The sequence below is a fragment of the Paramisgurnus dabryanus genome, chromosome 5 (genome assembly GCF_030506205.2).
Source record: "Paramisgurnus dabryanus chromosome 5, PD_genome_1.1, whole genome shotgun sequence".
Lineage (NCBI taxonomy): Eukaryota > Metazoa > Chordata > Actinopteri > Cypriniformes > Cobitidae > Paramisgurnus > Paramisgurnus dabryanus.
In genome coordinates this window covers 20,497,531-20,524,229 of record NC_133341.1, presented here as the reverse complement: position 1 = coordinate 20,524,229, position 26,699 = coordinate 20,497,531, and the positions used below count along the sequence as shown (strand labels likewise).

At 37.1% G+C, this 26,699-nt stretch overlaps 1 protein-coding gene across 4 annotated transcripts in view; it reads right to left on the bottom strand.

Moving 5' to 3' along the window:
• Positions 1-9,388: 9,388 nt before the first annotated feature.
• Positions 9,389-26,699, bottom strand: part of cacna1ba (calcium channel, voltage-dependent, N type, alpha 1B subunit, a) — a 163,776-nt gene continuing 146,465 nt past the window's right edge. For 3 of the 4 annotated variants that reach the window (XM_065250240.1, XM_065250241.1, XM_065250242.1), the window contains 12 exons: positions 26,109-26,236; positions 24,824-24,920; positions 21,319-21,424; positions 19,435-19,542; positions 19,093-19,220; positions 18,747-18,865; positions 18,526-18,652; positions 18,321-18,431; positions 16,411-16,449; positions 14,543-14,753; positions 12,996-13,198; positions 9,389-12,380 (listed from right to left, as the gene is read on the bottom strand). In XM_065250240.1, coding sequence (XP_065106312.1) covers positions 11,862-12,380; positions 12,996-13,198; positions 14,543-14,753; positions 16,411-16,449; positions 18,321-18,431; positions 18,526-18,652; positions 18,747-18,865; positions 19,093-19,220; positions 19,435-19,542; positions 21,319-21,424; positions 24,824-24,920; positions 26,109-26,236 — 1,896 coding nt within the window. In that variant the 3' untranslated portion in view covers positions 9,389-11,861. Of the gene's footprint in view, positions 12,381-12,995; positions 13,199-14,542; positions 14,754-16,410; positions 16,450-18,320; positions 18,432-18,525; positions 18,653-18,746; positions 18,866-19,092; positions 19,221-19,434; positions 19,543-21,318; positions 21,425-24,823; positions 24,921-25,711; positions 25,809-26,108; positions 26,237-26,699 lie in introns of all 4 variants that reach the window. The other variant, XM_065250243.1, reaches the window with a different exon arrangement.

Genomic DNA, 26,699 nt, shown 5'->3' with positions numbered 1-26,699 from the left:
TTCGACTGGTCTGATGTCAAAAGTTGACTCGATGTGACTTAATGTAACTCTGCAATCTCAAAGGATTATGACAAAAAACACATGAATTTTACATGATCACATGTGAACAACATGAATAAAAAAACATGTGATGATCACATGTGAAATTTGTGTTTTCGGAACATTTTTGAGTGCATCCCATGTGAAACACATGTGAAACCCATGTGCATAATGTGGTGACATTTGTTCACATGTGGACAAAATGTTACCACATGTACCACATGTGATCCACTGATTTCACATATGATCACATGCGTTTCACATGGGAATTCGCATGGGATTCACACAAAAATGTTCCAAAAACACACATTCACATGTGAATTTGCACATCATGTAACATTTCAGGTTTTCCCGAAGGAGAGAGAGTGCCAAGAAAACCCAAAAAGCGTCATTATCCACTCTTACTTTCCTTACAGTGTTAACAGGGCTGTTCCTGTCCACTAGCCACAAATCAGCCACACACTGAATTTCTGCCAAGTCTTCATTTAAGAGTGAAATTCCCACCAATCCATTCAGTGTTTTGAATGCTGAATGACTGGCATCAGTACCATCCATGGGCGCCCGGCAGCCCGCAATATTCCAAACCCATGGAACTAAACGCAGGAGAAATAAACATCTTGGTAACATTAGGATCAGACCCCACAGAATTTTTAATTGACATTAATATTAAAGGATTTTCATTAAAGGCATACTATACTACACTGTAAGATATAAATAGTATAGCTGGGATGGTACCTTTCAGAAAGGTCCTTTGAGTACTTCCCTAGTGACATTTTTAAGTGATGGCATTCACATGTGAAAAAGTATACAGACAGATTTTAACATCATAAAAAATATGAATTTTCCAAATTCCCAGACCAATATTAAAATAACCACAGTCCTGGAGAGACATCTCCCAATCAGGGAAGTTTCAGTATTTATGGAAATAGGAATTATGGCGTGCATGGCACCTACTATCAAAAATAAAGCTACAGAAGCTGTCATTGGCATCGTGCCCTTTATAAAAGAACACATTTGTATTTAAAGGATTAGTCCATTTTCTTAAAAAAAAATCAAGATAATTTACTTACCATCATGTCATCCAAAATGTTGATGTTTTTCTTTGTTCAGTCGAGAAGAAATTATGTTTTTTGAGGAAAACATTCCAGGATTTTTCTCATTGTAATGGACTTTAATGGACCCCAACACTTAACAGTTTCAAAGCAGTTTCAAAGGACTCTAAACGATCCCAAACGTGGCATAAGGATCTAGCGAAACAATTGTCATTTTTGGCAAGAAAAAAAAATGCACTTTTAATCCACAACTTCTTTTCTTCCTCCAGCTGTGTGTCGTGTTACATATAAGAAATGCACATTTGCGGACTATTTTAAACAATAAACTGACACAAAGAAATTAATTAGTATCATTCCACATACAACAGCATCGGAATGGTCCTCTTTTTCCACACTTGTAAACATTGGAGCGTTGTTTCGATACATCATCCGTGACCTCTTGATGTGATGACGTATTAGGTGAGGTCGCGCTGGCGCGTCAGAGGACTGGAGGAAGACGAGGAGTTGTGGTTTAAAACTGTTAAGTGTTGGGGTCCATTAAAGTGCATTAAAATGAGAAAAATCCTGGAATGTTTTCCTCAAAAAAACACCATTTCTTCTCGACTGAACAAAGAAAGACATCAACACTTTGGATGACCTGGAGGTGAGTCAATTATCTGGATTTTTTTTTTTTTTTTGAGAAAATTGACTAATCCTTTAAAAGGTGCAGATTACCTCAAAGATACATATTGGTACCAAATACTGTATACATATATACAGTGTTCGAATTGAAGGGGGTCTGGGGGGGTCCCGGACCTCCTATAAGCCTTAAAGTCGCCATGAAACGGAAGTAGCGATTGCCTTATTTTCCCCGTGGTGACGTATATCCGAATGAAACGGCTTTTGAGATGAAATAAGGCAGGGCTGGATTTGAATTTGTCCATCGAGATCTGATTGGATCGTTTGAAGTTGGGTCGTGTTGCTAATTGCTAATCACTGCGATCTTCTCCCGGACCCCGCCCACCTGCCATACTTTTGACCGGAAGTGAAGAGAGATCGTTTTGAGGAGGGGAGGAGATTTGCATTTTTGATTAAAGATTATGAGCACACACGAATTTTTAAAAAATAATGAAGCTCACAGATAAGTCATTTGTTAATAATACCACACTATTAAAAATACATATATAGTTTTTCATTTCAATTTCATTGCGACTTTAAGGGACCCCCCATAAAGCACAAAAATATAAATTAGGGGGGTCCCCTGGTTTTTATTAAAATTAAAATACTACATGAATTTAAAATTCTCATGTTGCGTGTCACAAAGCGAAACTGTCTTTATTTGTCCCAATTTCGCAATAAACTAATTCAAATGACTTCTGTCTGAAATAAATAAACTCGCAAGTGCGCCTCATGCTGTTTTCTGGAGGAATTGACAAACAAACAGTGGCAAATCTATCCTCTCAGTCTGACGGCTGGTCCACCTAGTCACACAAAATATTTTATTGGGGAAGAAGAAGAAATCACGCTTAAATGATAATAAATGATAGTCTCTTTAATACTTAACACCAGGGCACATAAATTGCACTTGAGCGTGTTTGTGACCAACCCTCATTGACGACAAGCACACATACATAGCCTTGCGCGTTTGTGAGCGGCATTGACAAGTACATAAACCCTGTGCGTGTTTGCTGGGATTGTTTTTAATGATAGAGAACACGAACCATTTGATATTTCAGATGAAATAAAACTTATCACTAAGTTAAGCAGATCTTACTTGTAATTGTCATCTATGTGACGCGACAGATCGGCACTCAGCAGCACATCATCATTTCAAATCCGTTTACAAGATGAATTCTCTTGTTATGTTAAATATGAAGTTTACATTGCGTTGTAAAAATGATGAAATTATCTTCATACGTGCTTAATTCATAATGAGAATGTATTAATACAAGCTTTTTTATGCTGCTATATTATATAACAAAATAAACAATACATGTCATTTTATATACAAACTATAATTCTATCTTGACAAGCACATTATAAGGTAAGGTAAGGTAAGGTAAGGTAAGGTAGTTTTTATTGTCTCCCTTGGGAGAAATTTGTCTCGGACAAGAGAACCGCTGCAGCCTACTCACAACACAATAACAAACAGAGGTTACACTTTATTTTGATAGTCCACTTTAGACATTTTACTAACTATAAATAACTTGGCAACTACATGCCAACTACCTTTCAATAATTTGCAACTATACGTCAACTAACTGTCATTAGAGTATTAGTAGACTGTAAGGGTTGGGGTTAGGGAAGAGGTTTGGGTTAGTGGAATAAGTTGACATGCACCTGAAAAGATACTTATAGTCAGTTGAATGTCTGTTGAGATATCATCACAATAAAGTGATAGTAGATATTAAGCAGACAGTCTACTAATTCTCTAAAGATTGGTAGTTGATATGTAGTTGCAAAGTTACTTATAATTAGTAAAATGTCTAAAGTGGACTATCGAAATAAAGTGTTACCCAAACAGACATCACAATATAACAATAAATTATCTAAAAAAGAAAGAAATTAGGTAAAAGAAAGAAACCAGTTGTACCAGCAACTGCACCGGCCTATAGCTATATTCCTGGCAAGAACCCGGTGGTTCACACATATTATCAACCAGCATATGTGGCTATACTCATTACAAAAACTCATTAATTCCTAAAAACCCATTCTATTGCAGTTGCTTGTTATCAAATTGGCTGACAGTGGGACAAATGAATGTTTGTACCGATTATGCCTGCACAATGGGACCCTATATCTCCGGCCAGAGTTCATCAACGTATATTCGGAGTGCAAGACATGTAAAGGGTCCTGTAGGATCTTATTAGCGCACTGAACCGTACAAATCTCAAAAATTTCTGGTAAGGAACTGAGTGTCTTAATCCCCATAATTTTCCCCGCTACTTTCACCAAGTTATTTATTTGAGCTTTCATTTGTACGGTTAGATTGCCGAACCATGCAATAATGCCATATCTTAAAATAGACTCTATTGATGCTCTATAAAAAATTAGCATTATATTGCTGCTCACTCCGAACAGTCGTATGTTGCGTGCTTCATGTTGGTCCGGTTTAATTCAGAGGACTCATTGCTTTGGTGTATTCATTTTCATTTTAAGGCTTTAAAAAGTAATTATTTTAGATGCAATTTTGTAATATTTATAGCTTAAATTATCTAATATAATTTTTAAAACATTTAAAATCATTTTGCAGAATTCCGCAGATTTTTCCAAAACATTTCCAGAGATAAAGCAAAAAAGTCTGCATATTTCATCTGGCCCTGTTTATCGCTCAAATACGCATCATTCAGAAATAAATAACTATATTTATAGAAAGTATCTTTTGCATATGTTTTTTTTTAAACCTTGCAAATGTTTACATGCAAGCGATTTTAAACAATTTGAGCGGAAGATGTTAAAGTGGCCTGTTTTATGTGCGCAAAGACAAGGACGCGTCACGCACACATACTTAAATGGACGCAACACTCATAAGCGGACGCACGGAGAGGCGTGATTCCTAAAGCATGCAAACACAAAATTATTTGGAAATACCACAGTCTTGGCACCTATTCTCATAAAAACATTCAGTTATGTTTTAAAGTAAGTGCAATCAGTTCAGAAAGAAATCAGATGTTTGTGTTGGTCTGAAAGTAGCAGTTCTTATCTGCTTGTGTTTCTGTTTATATTGATTAAACAACAGAAAACAAAGGAAAATCACTTCTGTATCTAAAAACAGATTAATTATTCGATGAAGAAGACAGTGTTATTATTCATTTGATTCTATTTATGTACCTAAATATATCTTACTTTATTTGTAACTTTGTTCTTTTCTATTTTTTATGCTCATAATTTCTTAATTTGTTCTTATGTTATTTTCCCACCCCCAGTTTTGCTGATCTGAAAAGTATTCGATCTATGACTCAAAAAACGCAATGTAATCCATTTAACCACTACTATACTGTATAGTAAAATTATGTAATTTAAAATGAGGTCCACCCTATTTCACCCCTATTCTGTGTAAAATTTCTGCCCTTGCCAGTGTTTCACACTAATTTGAGGGGTAAAAAATGTTTTAGAGTTTGAGTTAAGGGTAATTTGGGGTTTCTTTGATTAAAACCAGGATCAGATGATTACTGATCAAGGACGATCACATCTTACTTTGTGAAATCACAGCGACCCTATGATAAGGGGGTGGGGCTTGGCCAGGGGGTGGGGCTTAGCTAGGGGACCCCCCCATAAGCTTTGACATAATTCGAACACTGCATATATATGTACCTAAATAGTAGGACATTTTAAAAGTGTACCATCCCAGTGACAGCTTTTGTACCATTTTTTCTGAGAGTGAGTGCATTTTTTAACAGTGTGAATAACATTAATAATTACAATGTGCCTAGTCTAGTAAGAGCAATACTGTTACCATTCAAACCATTTTAGCTGAGGTGAATTTACTCTGGTGCCAACTTATTTAGTAGTAGTATCAGCATATAATATGGATGCAAAATAAAATTATTGCAATATCCCACAAAATAAGCCTCTATTTCCATACAACAGAACCTTTTTAGCATCTCTCATGAGATTTAAGATAAGTCTTAAAACATAAACCGTAGATACAGTAATTTAAGTACTGTATCTAGCTGAAGAACAGATTCAGCTTTGTACCTCTTGGCTACTAATGTGATTTAAAACAATGGTGCTTCCAGATAACACTGTTCAGATTAGGTCTAGTCTCCATGGCTGCAGCCCAGACAGTCAGCCTACACTGAAGTAATGGCCTCCAGACACATAAGTAAGGTTTGAAGGGCTTGTTGCAGCCCGGTCGCTCATGGTTATCAATCAGAGACAACATTAATTATGTCTGGTACGACAGTATGAAGCTCACACAACAGGTCTTTGATTTACAGTCAAAATGAGAAGAAAGAGCGGGCTGTGTTCAGAGCAAACAGACCATAGCCTTGCTTTTGACAGCCAGTCTTTCTATTAAACCCGTGACATCATGCAGAGTCACGATGTTTGTATATTGTACTGTAATGATTGAGTATAGGAACAAGCCAAGTTATAGTATATGTTATAAGAATACAGTTAAACATGTTACACTGTGTTTGAGGAAAAGCAGGTGGTGTTTTGAACAGATGTTTGGACTTGGACATCAGCGTATTTGCATTGCATTTAAAATTTGATCAAACTTTTCTTACATTTTTTATTTTTTATAAACTATAGATATTTTAAATGAATCCCACTTGTTCACACTAAACATAAATGAGACATACTTTTAAAAGATTACTACATGGGCAGTTTCCCGGAAAGGGTTTATCCTAGTCCCAGACTAAATTCCATGTTTGCGCTGACATATCTTAACATATACCAATGCCAGTGTTTTGTCTCAAGATACACACCCATATTGTTTTTGTAAGGTTTGTTAAAAAAAACTTTTTTTAAATATTTAAATGTCCTAATATAACTAAGGCCTAGTACTGGATTAATCTAAACCCTGTCTGGAAAACCGCCCCAAGAGGTACAAGATGGTCCTGCTTAAAAAAAGAAAGATTTTAAATACACATCTGCATATCTCCAAATATCCAATATTGCTAAAATTAGAAAATGCCAACAAATACATTACAGAGAACAGAGCTGACACTCACAATCATCTCTGAACTCCTCAAATAAATTCAGGGCCTAAAGCAAGAGGAAAATCATTGACAGAAACACATCTTCTAAAATGCATCTGCCTCACGATGAGTAGTTTAAATACGTTGCTGGTTTATGAACCAATAGGTTCACTGAATAAATAAACATACTCATATATGAAACATCTTATAGAATGACGTAAATTGTGTCATTGCACTGCAATCAGATAATGACTTTTGCAGACCCACTTTCATAATCCCCAGATAATCCACAACGGTCTCTAACTACAGAAAAGACAGTCACTATTCATTGGGGCAGGTGTCTGAAATAGGGCCCATGAGAATCTGTTGTAACATAAGCTGAATTAGAAAACTGAAATTAGACTCCTTTCTCCAACATATGGACATCTGTAGGCACAGACTGTGTCCTACTGGTTGGATTTCGGAAAAATGTTAAGAACTTGCATGCGGTTATGGTATTTCACTAAGAAATGTGTTCAACAGCTGTAGGACAATCATGCCTAGAGCTTTACACCAACAAAGTGTGTCCATTTAAATTGATGTCAGATTAAAAATACTATAGTCTGTAATAGTTTTTAATCTGTTAGTAACAAGTAATACATTTTGTACAGCAAATTTCAGTATGATACAGGGTAATAATGAACAAATGAAAAGTAACAAGTTCAACATTTATAAGTGTCACTACAGCGCCCCCTCGGGTCAATATGAATTAAAACATGTAACATTGTTTTAAAATGAGAAGACAAATTACAGCTGCAAGAGTGTCAAAATCTAATTTGCATTAAAAATTAATGTAAATGTGCGTTTTTCAGAGGTTTATTACAAAAACAAATGTATTAATACCACTGGATATATAAGGTCTGTTAATATAAAGAATAGATAAGATGCATCTGTATAAAATGTATGCATGGATATTTAAGTAGGACATGCAAGTATATACTCAATCATTCGTGAGGGACTAAGTGACGTTAGGCACAGACTAATAAACTATACAGTACAGCTTTGTGCCTAATCTTGCTTGATATGACATTATACATATTATATGATCAATAGACTACGACAAGAAGGCATGTTGATTGCAACTTCCACTTATTAGCAACTTATCACCTGTTAATATTTAAACGGATAAACTAAAATGATTTGTCCTGCTATTTTGATTATACAAGAATTCAATATTTATAATTATTATTATTATATTATAAATTATTATGATTATTATTGCCACCTGTTAAATTGTTTGTTAAAGCAAACCATGTTATCATATTTGTTAACGCAAAACTCTAATTAGCCAATCACGTGGCTGCAACTTAATAACTTAATGCATAAATATTTGACTAAATAAATGAAAATACAGCGTCAACTAACACGATTTGAAAAACGACACGCGCCTGCACGCTTTATTTGTTGATGATAAGAGAGTTTAAGTTTTAAGTGGTCAAATTGTGGCAAAAAAATGTAGAATATGAAATAAAATGTCTCTCTTCTTACCTGAGTCCGGTGCCCCAGATCCAGTTTCAAAGTCCGCGTGGAAAGCTTTTATCAATGCACACATTGCTAAAATGAACAACATTTTTGAAAACCAATGTTCCTCTAGTACTAACTGCAATATCGTAAATTAAAGAAAGGCATCTGAGAAAAAAGCCTTAAAATAAAATATAGCCTGTAAAGTTTAGTGTTGGTTTACATCAATTTTGCCCGTGTGTCTGTTATCGATGCACATCTAGTAGAAGTCTTGTTCTGCAAGTGCACGGTTCTCAATCATCCTTCCTGTTCATCCACGCCCACATTACATCACTCATCCAATAAGATGGCAGAAAGCCTGTCCTCCAGAAACCACAGGTGGAACCTTCACTCACCTTGACATATTTCACTGATATGATTCAAGTTACACATAATGAATATGCAGTACTCTACACTTCTAAAAAATGTTGTGTTGTTTCAACCTGTGGTTGGGTAAAATATGGACAAACACAACTTCAGTGTGATCAATTCCATGCAAATATCAACCATACCCCATACCTTAAAAAATAAATTAATATAAAAAATGTTAAAGTTCAGCATTCAAAAGGGTCACAATCATTAACAGTGAAATGTTACATACATGCTTAATGTTGTTTTTTCCCCATAAATGCGTATTAAATTTTTTAAACATTATTTTGTTCTTTATAGAGCCATTCTTTAATTTTTAGGTATTATTGCTTCTGGTTTGTGCATTTTAATTCACAAATTTCTACAAAGTATTTAGTCTCTCAAAACCTTGTTTCCTTCCTGTCACATTCATAACACATGTATATTTCCCATGTATATATCTAAAATAGAAAACATGAGTATAGACATTTTTCTGATGTCTGGACTCTATCATGTGATTTAGGAAAATATAAACAGATGGTTCAAACATATTGGTACTGCAATAAATACATTCTCTTAGGAATTATATTTGAAATTATGCGCGAATGTGAATTGTTTCAATAAACGGTTGGGTCAAATATGGACTTTTTAGGTTAATTTAAGCCAACTGTTGGGTTTGTTCATGTTTTACTAAACCATGGGTTGAAACAAGTTATATCTGTACTATATGCAGCACACATTCTCTAATGACCACAAATAAAACTGTGTTAAAAGTACTTTTTTTAATTCAAGGACTTTGCTTCATACAAAATGGTGTAGTAGAAACTGCAGATTTCAAAGTCTGGCCATGAAACAGAAATCAGGCAACAAACAGTCAGTCGGTAGCAGATAAAGAAAGTCCCAGCTCGTAAGCATGAACAGAGCTGTCAAGATAGTTCAATACTGTTCTCTTTTATCTATAAACTTTTTTATTTTTTTGCTTTTCATCAAATTCCCCAATTCATATCAAAGGTTGTTTAAAAAAATCTAACCAAAAAAAAAAGAATACACTGTATCAAAAAGTATGAAGATAAACCATGGGTATTTCAACATGCACATACATTTTTTAGACCATGCAAACATTAATCTTTCCAAGGAAACAGCCACGTTAAGCTTGGTTGGTGCAGGGGAACATAGCAAGTCCGATTTTGGCAATACATTTGGTTGGTGAATATGTTCTTTATCCGAATCAAAGGGAAGCCGAAGTAATGAGTTCATCGACAGAATCACAGTCTTGATCCACAATGCCGAACAACGATTGATGGATGTGCTCGCAGTGCAAAGATTTGTGCCACAGTTACACATGAACAATGCAACAACAACAACATCAGCAGCAAATGTTCAGCACATCCTTCAGTCCCACAGTGTGTGTAGAAAAATATCAGTTGCTTGGAAATGTTTTTCCCCTGACAAACTTGACATCTCTGGTGCATGCACATACATAAACATTGCATTTTTGTAATATATTTGTGTTTTGCTGATTTCTGCTTTTTAATCATTGTGCCTTTATGCATTCTAAAATATACATTTTCGACATTTTTATATGAAAAAGATTTGGTCACTACCATGCTAAAGCCTGAATCTGGGTTTCCCAGCAGGTAAAGCTACAAAACGAACAAAGTACATGTTTTTAAAGTGTCATCTTGTTGCATAGCCCTACATAAACAAAGTTTTAAAGAAAATGCATTTGCTGTCAGCGGTCCTGACACACCAGTAGACGAGGAAAGGACTCTCCAAGATTTTACTTTAGTGTAAAACTCATGTTATATAATGGAGAGAGCTCATTAGCCCAAAACAAATGATATCACTCACATCCTCCATTCTCAACCGCGTCCCAATACAGCAGCTTATTCTGTCATTGACAGCCACACCTTCTCCATTCAGCGGTCAAGGTGGCTAAATATTCCTCTCATATTACCAGACTGATAAAAGCGATCCGGCCATATTTCTATACAGCCGGCAGCTGGGTTACGGCGGCAGAATGAAAGCTGCGAGTGTGTATATGGATGCTTGGAGGAGTGCCATGGAGGGGAAAGTTTAACCTTAACACAGACCAGCCCACTGTACTGGTGCCAGGACCCTGACTCAACACAACTCAACACACAATCACATCAAACAACCTGCTACACAAGCAAAGCACTTTTCAGCTTTCGCTCCATTTCTCATTTTTGCATGTAATCGTAAAGATCAAACAGAAAGGAAACGGCAACACAGTCTCAGCTGAGCATCTTCATTGGGATGGGAATGTACATTGTAAATGTTTCTATCGCGATAACCGCAGTTAATCAGATTGAACTATTTTTTTTTTACATGCATTTTCATAACTGTGGTTATAAAGTCTCATCAGGACCAATATACAACTACTGCAGTTTTTTATAGTCACCCCTTACTAATATATGCTTTTGGTAATGGAATTTCCAACTTTCATTCAAGTACTAAAATTGTACAAAAAGTCAATCGAGGAGACAAGAATTAAAAAACGAAAGCGATCATTCTCTCATTACCATTTAAAACCTATAACGTGAAATCAAAGGTACTGTATCTGCTTTTTTAAGGCTTGCGATCGTAACACCTTGTAGTTTCGGTTACACCTTACAGCTTGTTCAGTTCACTCTCTCTAGTGTTGATGCACTAAAAAGGCTGAGGTTGCATCACAACTACAATATATTCAAAAGGTTAGGCACTTTGTAATAACATCTGGAGCAGTCGATAAAAACTGTTAGACCTGACAGTATGGTGAAGCCATAAGCGATTAACGTACAGTAAAACCGTTCATCTATACAATACAAATCAATAGATAAAATATCTACAACAATTTAATATATAACAAAGTACACTATGGTATTTCTAAAGATTTCACACATAGTGATATGTGCTAGGATTTGTTAAATCAGCAGCAATATGAACAATCTGCTGTATGAACAATGTGGTTCATGTACTATATGTGCAGTCGGGCTTTTGTACTGGTCATCGGACTTCAATTTTCTCATATTTTCCAGGTCAAATTTGGGAGTAAAAAAGGGAGGCGATTTCTCCCTTTTTATCTCACATCTGCTGCCTGGTCAGCGTACATTTTATGAACAGTGAGAAAACAAATACATGTACACAAACATTTACACTGTATTGAACACCATCCAACGTACTGTAAGAGATGATAAAACTCATCATGATTGTAAAAAAAGCATCATAAAGAGAAAACAGTGTGTACGATAAAGCCGTCCTAGCACCAGTCGTCCGCCTCTGGGTAGTACTGCCGTGCCCTGCCCCTGCTGGAGCCCGTGGTGAAGTGGTATCCGTTTGGCACCCCCCTGAACTGCTGTTGTGGAGGTGGAGGAATTGCCACAATCGGCATCCCTACAGTCCTAGGAGACCGGCCTGTCTGAGGACTCGGATCCTCTTGGAAGACAGCATAAGCTTCGGGCTGGAGGCCTGCGGTGTAATCCGGAGGGCCCAGGAAAGGTTCTGAGTTAATGCGACTGACGGCGGTCGGCAAGCTGGAGACGGAGCCGCTGTGTAAGAGGGCGTTGTGCTCGGACAACCCGCGACTTAACCTGCCGGGACTCGGGGGAGGCAGGCCGGTCTGAGAGCCCAGAAAGGGCACAGGGGAGGAGTTGGCAGTCCTGTAGGCCACGGAGGGGCGAGGAGTAAGAGGGGTCTGGGGCAGCTGTCTGCGCCCACGACTTGGAGTGCTTGCCCCTGAGGTCAACAACACTGGGCTTCCTTTAGCCCACCCGCTGCCCTGGATGAAAATGAAACAAGCAAATCAAAACCAAGGATGAGAATGCCCAAACGGTTGGAAAGGGGACCAGGGCCGAGAAAGATAGGAGGAAGTAAAGAAGTAAATAAGAAGAAGTATGCACGTTGGACAAAAGATAAAGAACACAAAAAAGACAAAATGAAAGAGCCAGACAAAGAAAGGCATGACAGACAAATGCACAGTGAAATGGTGTGGCAGAAGATTGGAAAGAGAAGTGAAAGGCCATGAGTGGCTGAACTACAAACACGAAGAAGAGAAACTTGAGCTTTCATTTCATGCCATCACAATATTCAAAGAATATCAAAAATACTAAAATAATTGAACTTCTTTATGAGGTATCTGTGCATACTAAAATACTACCCTACAGCAAATTTGGATCTAAGCTGTCCATCTAAAGAGGGAAACAAATGCTACGGATGCTCTCCAACACTAAAAAACAGTCAATATGATCAGGGTCATTCATCTTTACCTCACCTCACATCTCTAAGGTGTCTAACATTAAATTGAATTATTTTCTAAGTTCACTCTCATAACCTTTGACCCAGTGCTTCTTTGACCCGCATGATGTCCCTAACCAGTCTCGACCCCCCGTCCCACCTGCTTGTTAAGATTTTCCTCCTGGGCTTCGTTGGGTGAGGTGGCACAGCTTGCCACAGCATTCTTGCTAGGACAGTGTTCTCGACTGCCATAGCGATCACAGGAGTAATACCGCTGTCTGTCTGCTGATGACGAATGGTGCTTCCTCTCGTGAGAACGACCCCGGTCGTGAACCCTCTCCTCGACGGGGTCAGCCGCCGTGCCTGAGAGGCAAGATAAAATAAGAGGACATTTAAAGGCAAACGTTTGGATACTGCCCCGCCAAATTTTTTTTATTAGGGCTGGGCGTAGATTAATCTCATATAAAATAGAAGTAATTTTTTTGCATAAAATATGAGTATTAAATATTAAAATAATAAATATTATCTATATTTAAACACACACACACACACACACACACACACACACACACACACACACACACACACACACACACACACACACACACACACACACACACACACACACACACACACACACACACACACACACACACACACACACACACACACACACACACACACACACACACACACACACATATATATATTTAAGAAATGTTTTATTTATATATCGTTTATATATATATATATATATATATATATATATATATATATATATATATACATATATATATATATATATATATATATATATATATATATATATATATATAAATAAATAAATGTATTTACACATTCTTAAATACATACATGAATGAGTGCGTGTGTATTTATATATACACAATAATTACACACAGCACAAACTCATATGTCATGCAAAAAATTACTTTTATTTTGTATGAGGTTAATCTAGATTAATCTATGCCCAGCCTTAATTTTTTTATAATTAAAAAATATATTTTTATTAAAAACAAATTAATTTGGTTGAGTATTTGACATCTTGTCACAATGTAAAAATGTGAACCTGTCTGTGAAATCCAGGTTCAAATCTCATAATCTGAGATTAAGAGCATCAAAGTTTGATTTCAATCAATATTAACCTCCTAAGACCCGAACTTTGTATTTTTTTCACTTGGAAAAAGTTTTCACAAACGAATCGCTGCTAAACTCAATATTTGTTGGGCCATCCTGGTGATTTTTTTTTTTAAGAGAAATGAATGCTGGAAAAATAAAACAACAGGAATTTCTTGAGCTATTGAGCCCTGCTGTGGCACATCTCTTACATCTCCCCTTTCTTCTGGATTTCCCATTTTTCAACAAAAAAACAGGATGCACACCGGTAAAAAAACCTGACCGCCTCTGAATTTTTCTTCCCTGTTCTCGATTGGCCTGCTGAGAGGTAACCATAAATTAGCAGGTCATGGGTCTGCATGTCTGTCAGCCCCTTTTATCCGGCTAATAGAGGCCAGCTGCAGCCCAACGCTCTCACACCAGGCCCTGCTTTTGCTTCTGCACTGCACCAGTCCATAACAAAACCTGCCTGGGTCTAAGATTAGTCAGAACATTGCAATACAATGTGCAGCTTTGCTTTGACAACACGCCACAAGATTTAAGACTTAAAGTGACTTAAGATTGAATATTGACCTGAAGCCTTGTGGTGACCGGTCGGCGACCAGTCCAGGGATCTCTGTCTCTTATCCTTTTCTCTTCGATGGTGACATCTGTGATGATGGTGATGGTGGTGATGTCGTTCGTGAACGGGTTTCTCCACAGTGTAGTCGTTTAGAGTGACCTCCTGAGGGCGCTGGGGTGCAAAAGTGGATGCCGAGCGTCTCATAGGGGAATCTGGAATGGGCTGAGACAGAACACAAGGCTGTGGTTAAATAAAGCCAAATACATGCTTTCAGTCATTGATATCTTGGTATTATTACAGAGAATATCTCTAATAACATTGTGCTGTCTACCGAACCGTCATTTTAGCTCAGATGCATCAAAGACAGGGATGAACTAAAAACCACAATAGGATTAAAAGCAGTATAACATCTGTAGCAGCTGATCTAATTCTCTTTGAGGAATAAACTTATTTTGGGCTTCAACAGGTGCATTTTAATGGTGTCTGCGTCTCTTAATCTGTGTGAAATGATCAAAGGTCAGATGTTTCTTCTGAGACACAGTGCTAGACTTACTTTGATATCATGTTTTGTAGTACTACTTATATTCGACGCACAGTATGAACAAGCAGTGCTGTGACTAAACTAATAACATAAAAGTTCAGCTTGGTTCATTTTTATTTGATCAAGAACGTCTAGAACAGGGATCCTCAAGTGGTGGGTCAAAAATTGAAATGGATCACAGCTCTTTTATGACAGGGTCAAAGTCAGGGACAACTGTGAAAAAGAAATAATAAAATACCAATAACCTTTAAATCGTGAATATCTTGGATAACCAAATAAATAGGCTTAACGGCTTTAAAATAAGAAGAAAATGTGTTTCCAATGTGTTTTGTTTTTGATGGAAATGCTAGCGTGACACCCTCACCCTAAAGAAGAAGACTACATTGGTATTGTATTTGTAATTTGCATACATTCCTCTACAAATGAGAAATGATTTAAAGGCTCTGTTATGGTGTTCCTGATTCTCAACCTGTGGATGTTTTTCATCGCTAAAAGGGAGTTTGGGAACTTACAGCAAAGCACAGATGACAACAGGTTTACTCGAGACAGCGCAAGCTAGCATGAAGGTAAAGCTAATCTTTTACATTATAACAATGACGCTGGTAGTGACGAATCGCTCAGACCAATAAGTGATATTATGTGTTTTTGCGTCACATTTTGGTATCAGCTCGGGACACTTGAAACCCCAGCCGAGATGGTACAAAAAAAAGAATTGGGAGCTACGTACTGCACCCAGTGGAAAAGCCCCCAAAAGTAAGCTGACCCGACCCAAATCAATCCGTGGGGTCCTATGCAATGCAAAAGCGGCATTAGAATACGTGGATCTATAAATATGCAAATTAGTCCATAGACCATAGATATATATGTACATAAATTCTACATACAGATTCTCTGTAATATTTAAGCGTTGATATTAACAAGTTACAGCACTGAGAAAATACTCAGCAATGGGGTTAAATGATGAATTTGCACATGGCTTGTCTTAAAACATATTAAAACACCACATACAGTAGATATATAAACAACAATAAAACCTGATTTTCCCCACATTGGGACTTTAACATTTTGTCTAAATAAAAGATCTGGGCCTAAAGTTAAATCAGAAAAACACTGGTCTGAAAAGAAATCGACCCTGTCTGTAAAATCCAGAGATTTTTGAGATTAGGAGGATAAAAGTTTGATTTCACTATCACTTCAATCTTTGACATGATCTTACTTAGGTTATATTTTCACAAATTGTTTTCACAAAAACGTTTCACAAAAACCTTATGTAGAAAACATAAAAAAAATGACTTTATCATGTTTATTTGTAATAGATTGAAAATGTGTTGGACATACTTCCAGTAAAGTTCCAGGAGAATGACGGGAATGACTCCTCTGAAAAAGAAAACATGTCAGTAAACAAAATGAAAGGAAAGACAATAAAAGAAAATTATCTTGAATAAAAAAAGAGATTTAAACCATCATGCACAATAGTCTCTCACCTTAACAATTCTATCCTGATGAATCACATTGCTCTACTTATTTACTATAGATATAATAACCACATCACCTTTTATTTCAAAATATACTGTGTTATTTTAGATTTATATTCTCTTTCCGAATCAACATAATGAATTATTAACTGTGCGAGATGAACAGTCGACTTGCCTTGGCTGATCTTACATGCATGCAGTTTTAAACACACACCCTTTCATGCCTGTATGACACAGTTAAGCTTGTGATTTCTTTAGGAATTTAGTGTTTGAAGTTTTTTGGCTCTGTTGCAGTTCCTCCCATCCCTCGAGCCGAAGGGCTAGACATGGCCAGATGCCAGTAAAGAAGGGCTTTCCCCCACAAAAGCAGAAGGATTGGGGCATATTAGCAGGTGCTGAAATGTTACATACAGCATTTAATGTCTCTTATCGGCTAGCACAGCACTTTAAAGAGATTTGGGCTTGGATGGGAATCCGATTTGGGAGTGAAGTAGAGGCACTCAGGCAGCCGTAGCCACCCATTAGCACTGGAAACGTGTGGTAAAAGTGTGATTTGATAGGAGGGCTACCCTGATGAGTCTTAATGGACTGTTGTTTTTTTCAGAGTCCAAATGGAATGCGAATTTCGACTCTTGCTTACATGGTTTTAAATCTATTTTTCCAATGCTGCTGTCAAACCGACACTGTTCATAACATTATGCACACTGAGTGTCGAGAAATCACAACAACACAATCCATTAGTAAAATCCATTAGTCCTCTTGGCAGTAAATGACATAAAGGATGTCATTTCGAATTTTGAAAAGGACCTGATTTTTTCCTTATTCAGAATTCATCTCAAAGATTTTAAACAGTATTCATAACCTGTTTATTTTAAATAACTTTTATTGTGAGCTCTCTGTACTTTCTCTTAGACAGCATAGGCAGAAAACAGTTTCAGGGCACAGATCTGGCAACCTACTAATGAATAATTGTATTATGCTTTACTTCCCCTATGCCCTCAAATAGAAAAAAAACGTTTTTATTTTTATTAGCGCTGAAAATCTGTAAAAACAATACATTTTTGTGCATCAGTAAATCTACAGTTAAGCTGTTAGAAAGGAGTAATATTAAATATTAAATAAATAAATTAGGGCTATCAAAAGATTAATTGCGAATAATTGCATACAAAATAAAAGCTTTTTTTGCGTAATATATATGTATGCACTGTGTGTAATTATTTTGTATATATAACACACACAAGTATATATGTATTTATGAAAGATGTACATGTATATAAATATTTATTTAGATTTTAATATGTTTTATATTATATATAAATAAAAAAAGATACATAAACAACATTTTTCTTAAATGTATAAATGTATGTGTGTATTTTTATATAGATGATAATTACACACAATACACACAACTTTATTATGTGCAAACAAACTTTTATTTTGTATGCGATTAATTGTGATTAATCTTTTGACATCCCTCATACATACATAAAAACCTTAATTTTGTTTTACGATTATAAAAAGCCATTTAGATTTGAAATTATGAAGTTTTTTACTGTTATTTCTCATTTTAGGTGAATGATTTTCAGAATTTTTGTGAACTGGTCCTTTAAGTTCATGTAAGCTTTTATTACTTCACATCATAGACATGTAAATAATATATAAATATAATATAAATACACAGGCAAAAATAATATTCCACTCAATGACACATAAATGTATGCACATCTATGAGTCCTGATATTTAACATTCATCCTAATATTGATTAAAAGTACCTGCATCTCTGCGTTGAGTTTTGGCATGGACACTGCACGTCCTTGGACCTCAAGGTTGGCAGAAATTGGTGTGTTGGCACTGTTCTCCATCTTCCTCATTTCTACCGACTCCTGTCACATACATGCCAACAGTGAGTAATTTAATATAAAAAAATGAAAGACGCTATTGAGTGTGATAAACAGTTACTATTTAAAATCTCAGAACCTGGGCAGTGTTTGCGTTTGAGGCTTCCTCCGATTGGCCCCTCGAGATTGGCCGTCTTTTAGATTTGGGGACGTCCTTTGACTTTTCTGAGGCCCATGATAAAGATCCTTTAATGGTGTTGTCAAGACTAAGCAAGACATTTGAGATATAATGTTAGTGTAGAAACACACATCATGGTAAGTGAATCTATGAATGTGTATGAGAGATGTTTGTGTGCTCACTGTGTGCGTCCGTTGAGTGTGGTCGAGCTGGGTTTGGAGGAATCCAATACACTGATCATGGTCCTATCTTGCATGTGGGTTAAAGGAAGAATGGGCTCTAGGAGAGCACTGACTTTATTCTTGAAACAGAGAACACGAAAACAAAGTTATAAACACAGAGAGACGACTTCTGCATGGGGTAAATATATAATTGCAGGTACATTTGTTGTCCAAAGTCATATTTTTTCTGCTGAATTAGAGAAAACTGAGCTGAATACTGCATAAAATCCAGCCTAGTATAAGTAGGAACATCTTCAATAAAAAAACAATCAAAGCAGCATTTACAGAGAACGCCATAGTGTTTTACCTGAGATCCAGGTCCTGCCTGTTCTCTCTGCTGCTGTTGTTGCAGCTGAAGCCTTTTGGCTCTGTTCTGCTTGTAATAGTCAAAGATCATAAGAGCCGCATACACCTTTCCCACTGTGAGCTCATTGGCTGTAAATAAAACAAAAACTCTTAGTCATGTGTTTTGGACGTTCCACAAATGACCACAAGAGGTCGCTGTGTATTATCAGTTTTTGCACATGTAGGTAGATCTGTGATTTCCTGTCTGTAGATAACTATTACTGTAAATGTGCTTGCGATGATGCATGTCTTTGAGAGTATTTTTGTAAATAATCCGCTGTGAAGTGATTCATGTTGTATTTACATTTGTGTGGAGTGACCAGCAGGTCCATAGTCTTCTGAGACAGGTTGGGCCAGACCGTGGCAAGCTCCTTCTTCAGTTCAGCGTCTGACAGACGTTGTGCCACCATGCCTGTGGAGATTCACAAGTGGAGACGGGAGACAAATTAGTTTATGTCCCTTACAAATCAATTAACCAGTCTTACGTCCAGCTAAAGGCCATGGGTCAGTTTTTTAAATGCTGTTAGTGATCCAATATGTGAAAACCCAGAGTTACACACACACACACACACACACACACACACACACACACACACACACACACACACACACACACACACACACACACACACAAACATACTGTACACATACATACTGTACACATACACTTACACATGAATGGATGGATAGATAGATGGAAAGACGAGCAGGCAGACAGACAGATAGATATAGATCGTATCAGGCCCGGCTCCACGGGGGGCCAGAGTGGGCCTGGCCCACCCAATCAGAGGCTTGGCCCACCCTGGCCCCACACCACATAACAGCCAATCTTTTGGCCAAAAATCTGTAATGTTACATTATATTAACAGACATGAGAATAATTCTTAAAAAAAACAGCTTTTCAGATAAATTTACATTTTTAGTTTGTAACAAGTTTGTTTTCGTTGATGTAAATAGCTATTTTAAAAGAACTGCCCCCTTTTATTAAATCTAAAGTTACTTAATTGATACAAGATCTGTTAAGGGGTCAAAAAATATTACAAATGCAAAAAGAGGGAATGTAAAAATAAACATGTTAACCATTTATATATGAGATTAAAGCATTAAAGACCCCCCCAATCTAACCGGCCCATCTGGAATATCACTTGGCCCACCTTTCATCTCATATCTGGAGCCGGGCCTGGATCATATGCATTTTAATAGAAAACGTACATAATGAAATTTGAATTGGAAGTAAAAGACAGTAGATTACATTTCTGCATTTGGCAGATGCTTTTATTAACCCATTCCCTGCCAACCATTTTTTGAAATTTTGCCCACCATCATTTTTTGTGTCAACTTTTCATCCTATCTATATTTTTTCCTCTGCTTATTAATTCTTAAACATGGGTTTTTTTATTTCAAAAAATAATTTTTTTTTAGCAAAAAGCTGAAATAATAGCATTTTTGTGAAGGAATTTTGTTGGAGATCAGATTCAGAACGATTATCAAAACACATACATAGTTTAATTAAGTAAATAATAAAGTAAATACGTTTTGGCTTCATTTTTTTCATAAATTGGGTAAGTGCCATCTAGTGGATAATTGCGGTATTGCAGATTAACATAAAAATTGACCAAGAACTCTTTTTTTATATTTTCTCTTAATTGACGAGATAACTTGTCAATGGCGGGGAAAGAGTTAAAAGCGATTTACAGTGCACTAAAGATAAACTGCAGACACTTTTTTAGTATGTGCGCTGGGAATTAAACCCATTACCTTGCCATTGCCTTGGAACATACTTGCAGTAGATGGATTTTACTGCATGTCTGAATGCACGGTGCAATTTTGTAATATAGAAAGCAGTTGCAATTGTTAGTGTTCCTGAGGATTTTAATTGGGCAGTGAAGCTATAGAAACCCATAAAGAGCCAAACTCCCATAGAGATACAACAGATGCTACACACACCAACCCACACACCCTGCTCCAATGAGTGAAAATGGCACAAGCAGCACCCGTCACATTCACTGAAGTGGGCTGAGTGAGTTTGTTTCTCTAGTAAATATCAGGCAGTAATCACATCTGAATGTATTTGGAAAAAAACAAAGATGGATTCCACTGCAAGTCTATTGTTGAATCTGCAGAGTTAAAAAACAAAAGCAAGAAACTGTTCTATAAAAGATTAATAATATACACTATAGGAACTCACCTGACGCTAGTTTGATCTCCAGGGCGGTGCGGATCAGAGCCATCAGGGTGGACGTGAAATGCACAGTGTTGTCGTCTGCAATAGGCATGTTCATTTTCACCAGCCGCTGAAGGGAGCCATGAGGTTTGTTAGAGGGGTTTGTAAAAGCACTGAACAACAAAGTCAGTATATCAACCAGAACATCCCAAAAACTTAAACAAAACCATTTGTGTGCATCTGAGATCATCCATGTTTGTTTCAAACACTAACTCTAATGATTCAACTCTTGCAATCTAGTCATAAACATATTGCACAATAAATATCTGATTGGTAATTATATAATATTCTGCATGTCTTTAATATTCTGATCACGTCCGAAGCACACAAACAGGTTTGTTCACACAGAGAAGAGGAACACACATTCACATTCACCGCTACAGGCTACGATCTGCAACCAAAGTGCACTGGTAATAAACCGACACCTACTCAAGAGTGGAGATAAGCATGTACACATAACCATGAAAGGCTTTAGAAGACATGGGAGCTCGACTCTGGGATTTACTGATCAATAGAAATATAGCAAATGGATGATTTAAGATTTTACAATTTTCTCAGTAAGCCAAATGATGACTAGTTATGGCTGTTGTTAAAATCATGTTTAAAGGTGAAGTGTGTAAATTTCACTAAGAATTCAATTTTTTTTGAAGAAAATATGGTTTAATATCTTGGGTGTTGCTATGTGGCCACTAAGGTGTTAAAGGGATAGTTCACCCAAAAATGAAAATTCAACATCCTTATGTTGTTTCTTTATTCTGTTGAACACAAACTGAGACATTTTGATAAATGATGGTAAGCACACAGTTGATGGTACCCACTGACTTCCATAGTATTTGTTACTCCTAAAGTCAGTGGGTATCGCCAACTGTGTGCTTACCATCATTTATCAAAATATCTTCTTTCTTAATATCTTCTGGCAAACTTCTCCTTAAAATTTGTACGATATAAGAAAGTTAAAACTTTTTCGGTTCCTATGTATGAACAACATTAGCCTAATAGAGATGCTCGCCAGCATCACTAATACTTGACATTGTTCAACCAAAACATTTAGCCACGCCCCCAAACCCACATCACTGGTTTCAGCAATGTTGTTTTCAGCTCAGAAATTACACACATCATCTTTTACACGACAACTATTTTGTACCATAGAATGAAATGTGTAAAATAAGCTGTAGTGTCACTGATTATATAGAGTTGAGCTCCCCTAAGCAAAGACAGCATACATCCACTAGCATTAGCAGTGCAAGAAAAACAGAGCAGAAAGTCAGAATGGAAGAAGAGAGAGAGAGAGAGAGAGAGAGAGAGAGCTCCAGGAGGTAGAAAAGAAAGAGAAATGGTCAAGTGGATGAGAGATAGACAGCACAAGCAACACATGGAGAATATAAGTGAAAGACAGCTAGAAAGGAAGATAGGTCAAGTGCATAGTTCTCATGACTGAAAGCAACTAAAGTTACACATACAGTGCTCCATGAAAACAAAGGTGAGAGGGGGGAGTTACCAGCTAACACATTAGAGATCTACAGGAAAGATTTTTTAGCTAAATGGGTGGCCTTTCGAAGAATCACAAAGAAATAGAAACTCAGATTCCAGCAAGAACCATGAAGCAATAAAGCATGTATATAGGGCTTATACTATAGGCCTTACAGGTTCTAAATTGAATTTTCTACAAATTTTTCGCATGTCGTGCACAAACCCTTTCACCAGAGGTTCTCAACTTTGGGGTCATGACTCCATGTGGGGTTGCCAGAGATGCAGAACAAGAGATTTATACAAACTACCTACTGTACATGTTAAGCATGCTCTCTTGTGCCATGCCTTGTTAGCTACAACATATGACTTGGACACAATGTTTTTTTTTCCTTTTTAACGTCATTCCAGCTTCTATGGCTATATTTTTCACGAAGAACCAGTACTTTATTACATTCCACTTTATTTGGTTAAGACAATTTAGTGTCTCCAAATTCCATAATCTGCATGTTTAGGACTCAAAGTAAAGAGAAAACTTTGTCTGCTTTGAATAATTTGTGTAATGCTTGATTCTGTGTTGTTGTTTTTTGCAAGAAGTCCAAAGAGCAAACCCAGCAAAAATGAGATGCTCACTTTCCAATATGAGTTGGTCAATGGTACTGTTGTTGACAATGGTTCTTTTTAGCATTTTTCAAAGCTGACCTAATATTAACAATACAGTTTAGCCGTCAGGTCGATAAAAACAGTGACATATTAATAATAACTGAATTTCTACATAAAATCATCATACATAATGTAAAAACATTCTTCTAACCCTCGGTTTCACACTGCATGCATTTGGCACCGCAATGCGGGGTTAACCCTGCAAAAGCGGTGCTAACACTGCTTCTGAGCATGGTTTCATAACCGTGGTTTAATTTCAGGGATAACCCCACTTTTTTAATTACAAGTGTGAAATTCTCCTTAACCCAGGGTTAAAAGCAGGGTTTAGACTGAAAACAAACCCAGGGTTAAGCGTAGTGTGAAAAGCCCTTTATTGTACCAGGCTGTAAACATATTATTTTCTACTGTAAAGTTGGGCATTTTAACATGTGGGTCTTTGGGAATTAACTCCCTTTTGCAGCAAGACTCTAACAGCCAGTCGATGAATTGCAGTTTAAGACACTTCCGTATTTGCTTCATCAGAGAGATCGCTGATCTGAAAATTGCCTGTACCTGTATTTTAGTACTGATGTGTGAATGATATCTCACTGGTAAAAATATTTAATGTTGTTGCGAGTGTGAATAGCACCTTTTTGCATTCACTGGTAAAGTAATTCTAGTCAATGTATAGTAATTTACTAAAATTATTGTGTGAAAGAGGATGAAATCAATGTGAAATCAATTATTGAAATCAAACCTTGATGCTCCTAATCTCAAATATTAGATTATAAGACTTTAGCCTTGATTCACAGACATGATCACAAATACTGTACTGTAGTAAAACATTGTCAGTTATAAAGAACACAGTTTGTTTCCTGTCATGTGGGGTTGCAACTTTTGGCATGTAAAAATGGGTCATTGCTCAAAAAGGTTGAGAACCTCTGCCTTACACAATGCAACTTATGGGGTAGATTTTACACACATGAGGTATGATCACAAATCCTAGAAAATTTGGGATCAATGTCTCACTTGTTAGTTATTAAACTCTTGTTAATTATCCAATGGCTGGTAATATTATGTTAAAACTCTAAAAATAAACTAAAGTTCTGCAGTCATACTTGTCTTTAGTCTGTGACCATCCCTAAATGACACAAAAAGTAGAGGGGGAGGGGGCAGAGGGGTCTCGAAAAAGAGGGCAAAGGACTACACCGACGAGTTAAAGCTTGGGGAGGAAAGAGAAACAAACAGGGACACGAAGGAAACACTGCAAGAGCAGAGAGATTGGCTGAAGAATTAGCCAATGAGAAGACAGTATGAGGAGCAGAGGGGGTGGGGGGCGGCGCATGTGAAGTTGAGCTACCTTGTAGGCGATTCGTGGAGGACATTTCTTTCCCAAACCTAACGGTGGGGACATGTGGAGCAGCATCTCATACATATCGCGGTACTTGATACGGCCACTTCACAGTGCAGACAACGCAAAAATCCCAAAATAAAGAAAAGGATGGGGGAGTTAGAGAGACGGGTATAGAAACGGGGAGGGGGGCAGGAAGTAAACAGAACAAGACGAAATGAAAGAGACAAACAAACAGACAACAAAAAACAGAAATCTGTGTTATTTAGATTTCCAAGATTGTCATGGACAGGAATGCCATCCTGGCCTGGTAGGGTCAGTGATGGATCCCAATGGTTAGAGGTCAGAGGTGAGAGAGAGCGGATCCCTGATAAAGAGAGATGGAAAATGTGAGTGAGATGACAGGAGGAGTGGATGGTGACAGAATGGCTGCATTGTTTGGAGGATGTCTGCATCTGCATGCTGAGACATCAAGGGGAGTTTCCTTTATCAGTGCACGGAAACAAAGGTTTCAACGCCAGTTCGGTTTCCAAACAGCTTTTGTTATCAATGCCGATTTCATTTAAATGTATTATTAACGTTCATCAGGCATGATTGTAGTTTAATTTTAAAACCCAATGTAATACAGTGTTACAAAATCAAATAAACTGTATTTACGGGTAGTACAATTACACTTATGTATAGTAACAAAGGATCAAAACGATCATGTTTAATATTAAGTTGTGGCTTTGAAAGCTTTGTTTCCCATCCAGCATCATTAACCAAAGCCAGTCAAGTCTTGTGGGGCAAGTGCTTGTGTGTAGGCAAGTCATTTGTGCACAGCCATTCAAGTTCGGGTCTCTGGGCATTTCCACACAGAGCCCGCACAAGTGGAAAAAAGTTGCTTGGGTTGCAAACCTTGTATGCTACCCTATTAGGGCAGTTCTTCCCTAAGCCAAGGGGGGGCGAGATAATTCGCAACAAATTGTACATATCCTTATAGGAAATCCGTCCGCTGTGAAGAGAACAGGCAAAACATGACACATATATCAGGACAGCTTGGAGAACAAATCTGTGTTGTGGACAGAACGGACGCAGACAGGAGAACAAGATCCGATTCTTATGGGAATTCCATGGAAGCTCCCCATTCAAACATTATTACAGGAAACAAAGAGGAACATTCAGTATTTCTCTTATTTAACTTGAAAAGGCACAAAACAGAATCTCTCTCTCTCTCTCTCGACTGCCAAACTGAGTTACTATATTTATCACAGGATTAGTCCCCATCTGGAGGTGATCGAGGGCTGAAACATACCATGCAGCCGGGTCATACTCCGCCCATACTCGGATAAACTCATCCAGGTGGTGAGGACCCAGGATGGAGGAGTCACGTGTCAGATACTCAAAGTTGTCCATGATGACAGCCACAAACAAGTTCAACATCTGAAATAAAGTGGAGAGGGGAAAGATCATAGAAGTCAGGGAGCAGGAAACATCATTCAATGTAAAACCTAACAGTCAACTTAACGAAACCGGTTGCCTTAAACCATTTAAGTTTTAAAACACATACATTTAAGTACTGTGAACTTGAGTCATGTGCAATTATGCACCTATATTTAAGTAGTGTGAACTTAAATATAAGTGCATAACTGCATATGACTCAATTTGTTTATGTTCACAGTACTCAAATGTATGTGTTTTAAAACTTAAATGTTTTAATGCAACCGGTTTCCTTAAAATGGTTTGAGTTGAGTTAACTTTTAGGTTTTACAGTGATTCTGGAGATATAACATGAATACAGTTTGGGTTTTGCGCTTTTTGGGTACACAGATCAAGGAAATCAAATCGAGCGGTTTTGAGGAAATACTGTACAGGTAGGTCAAAGGTAAAATGATAAATCCCAATC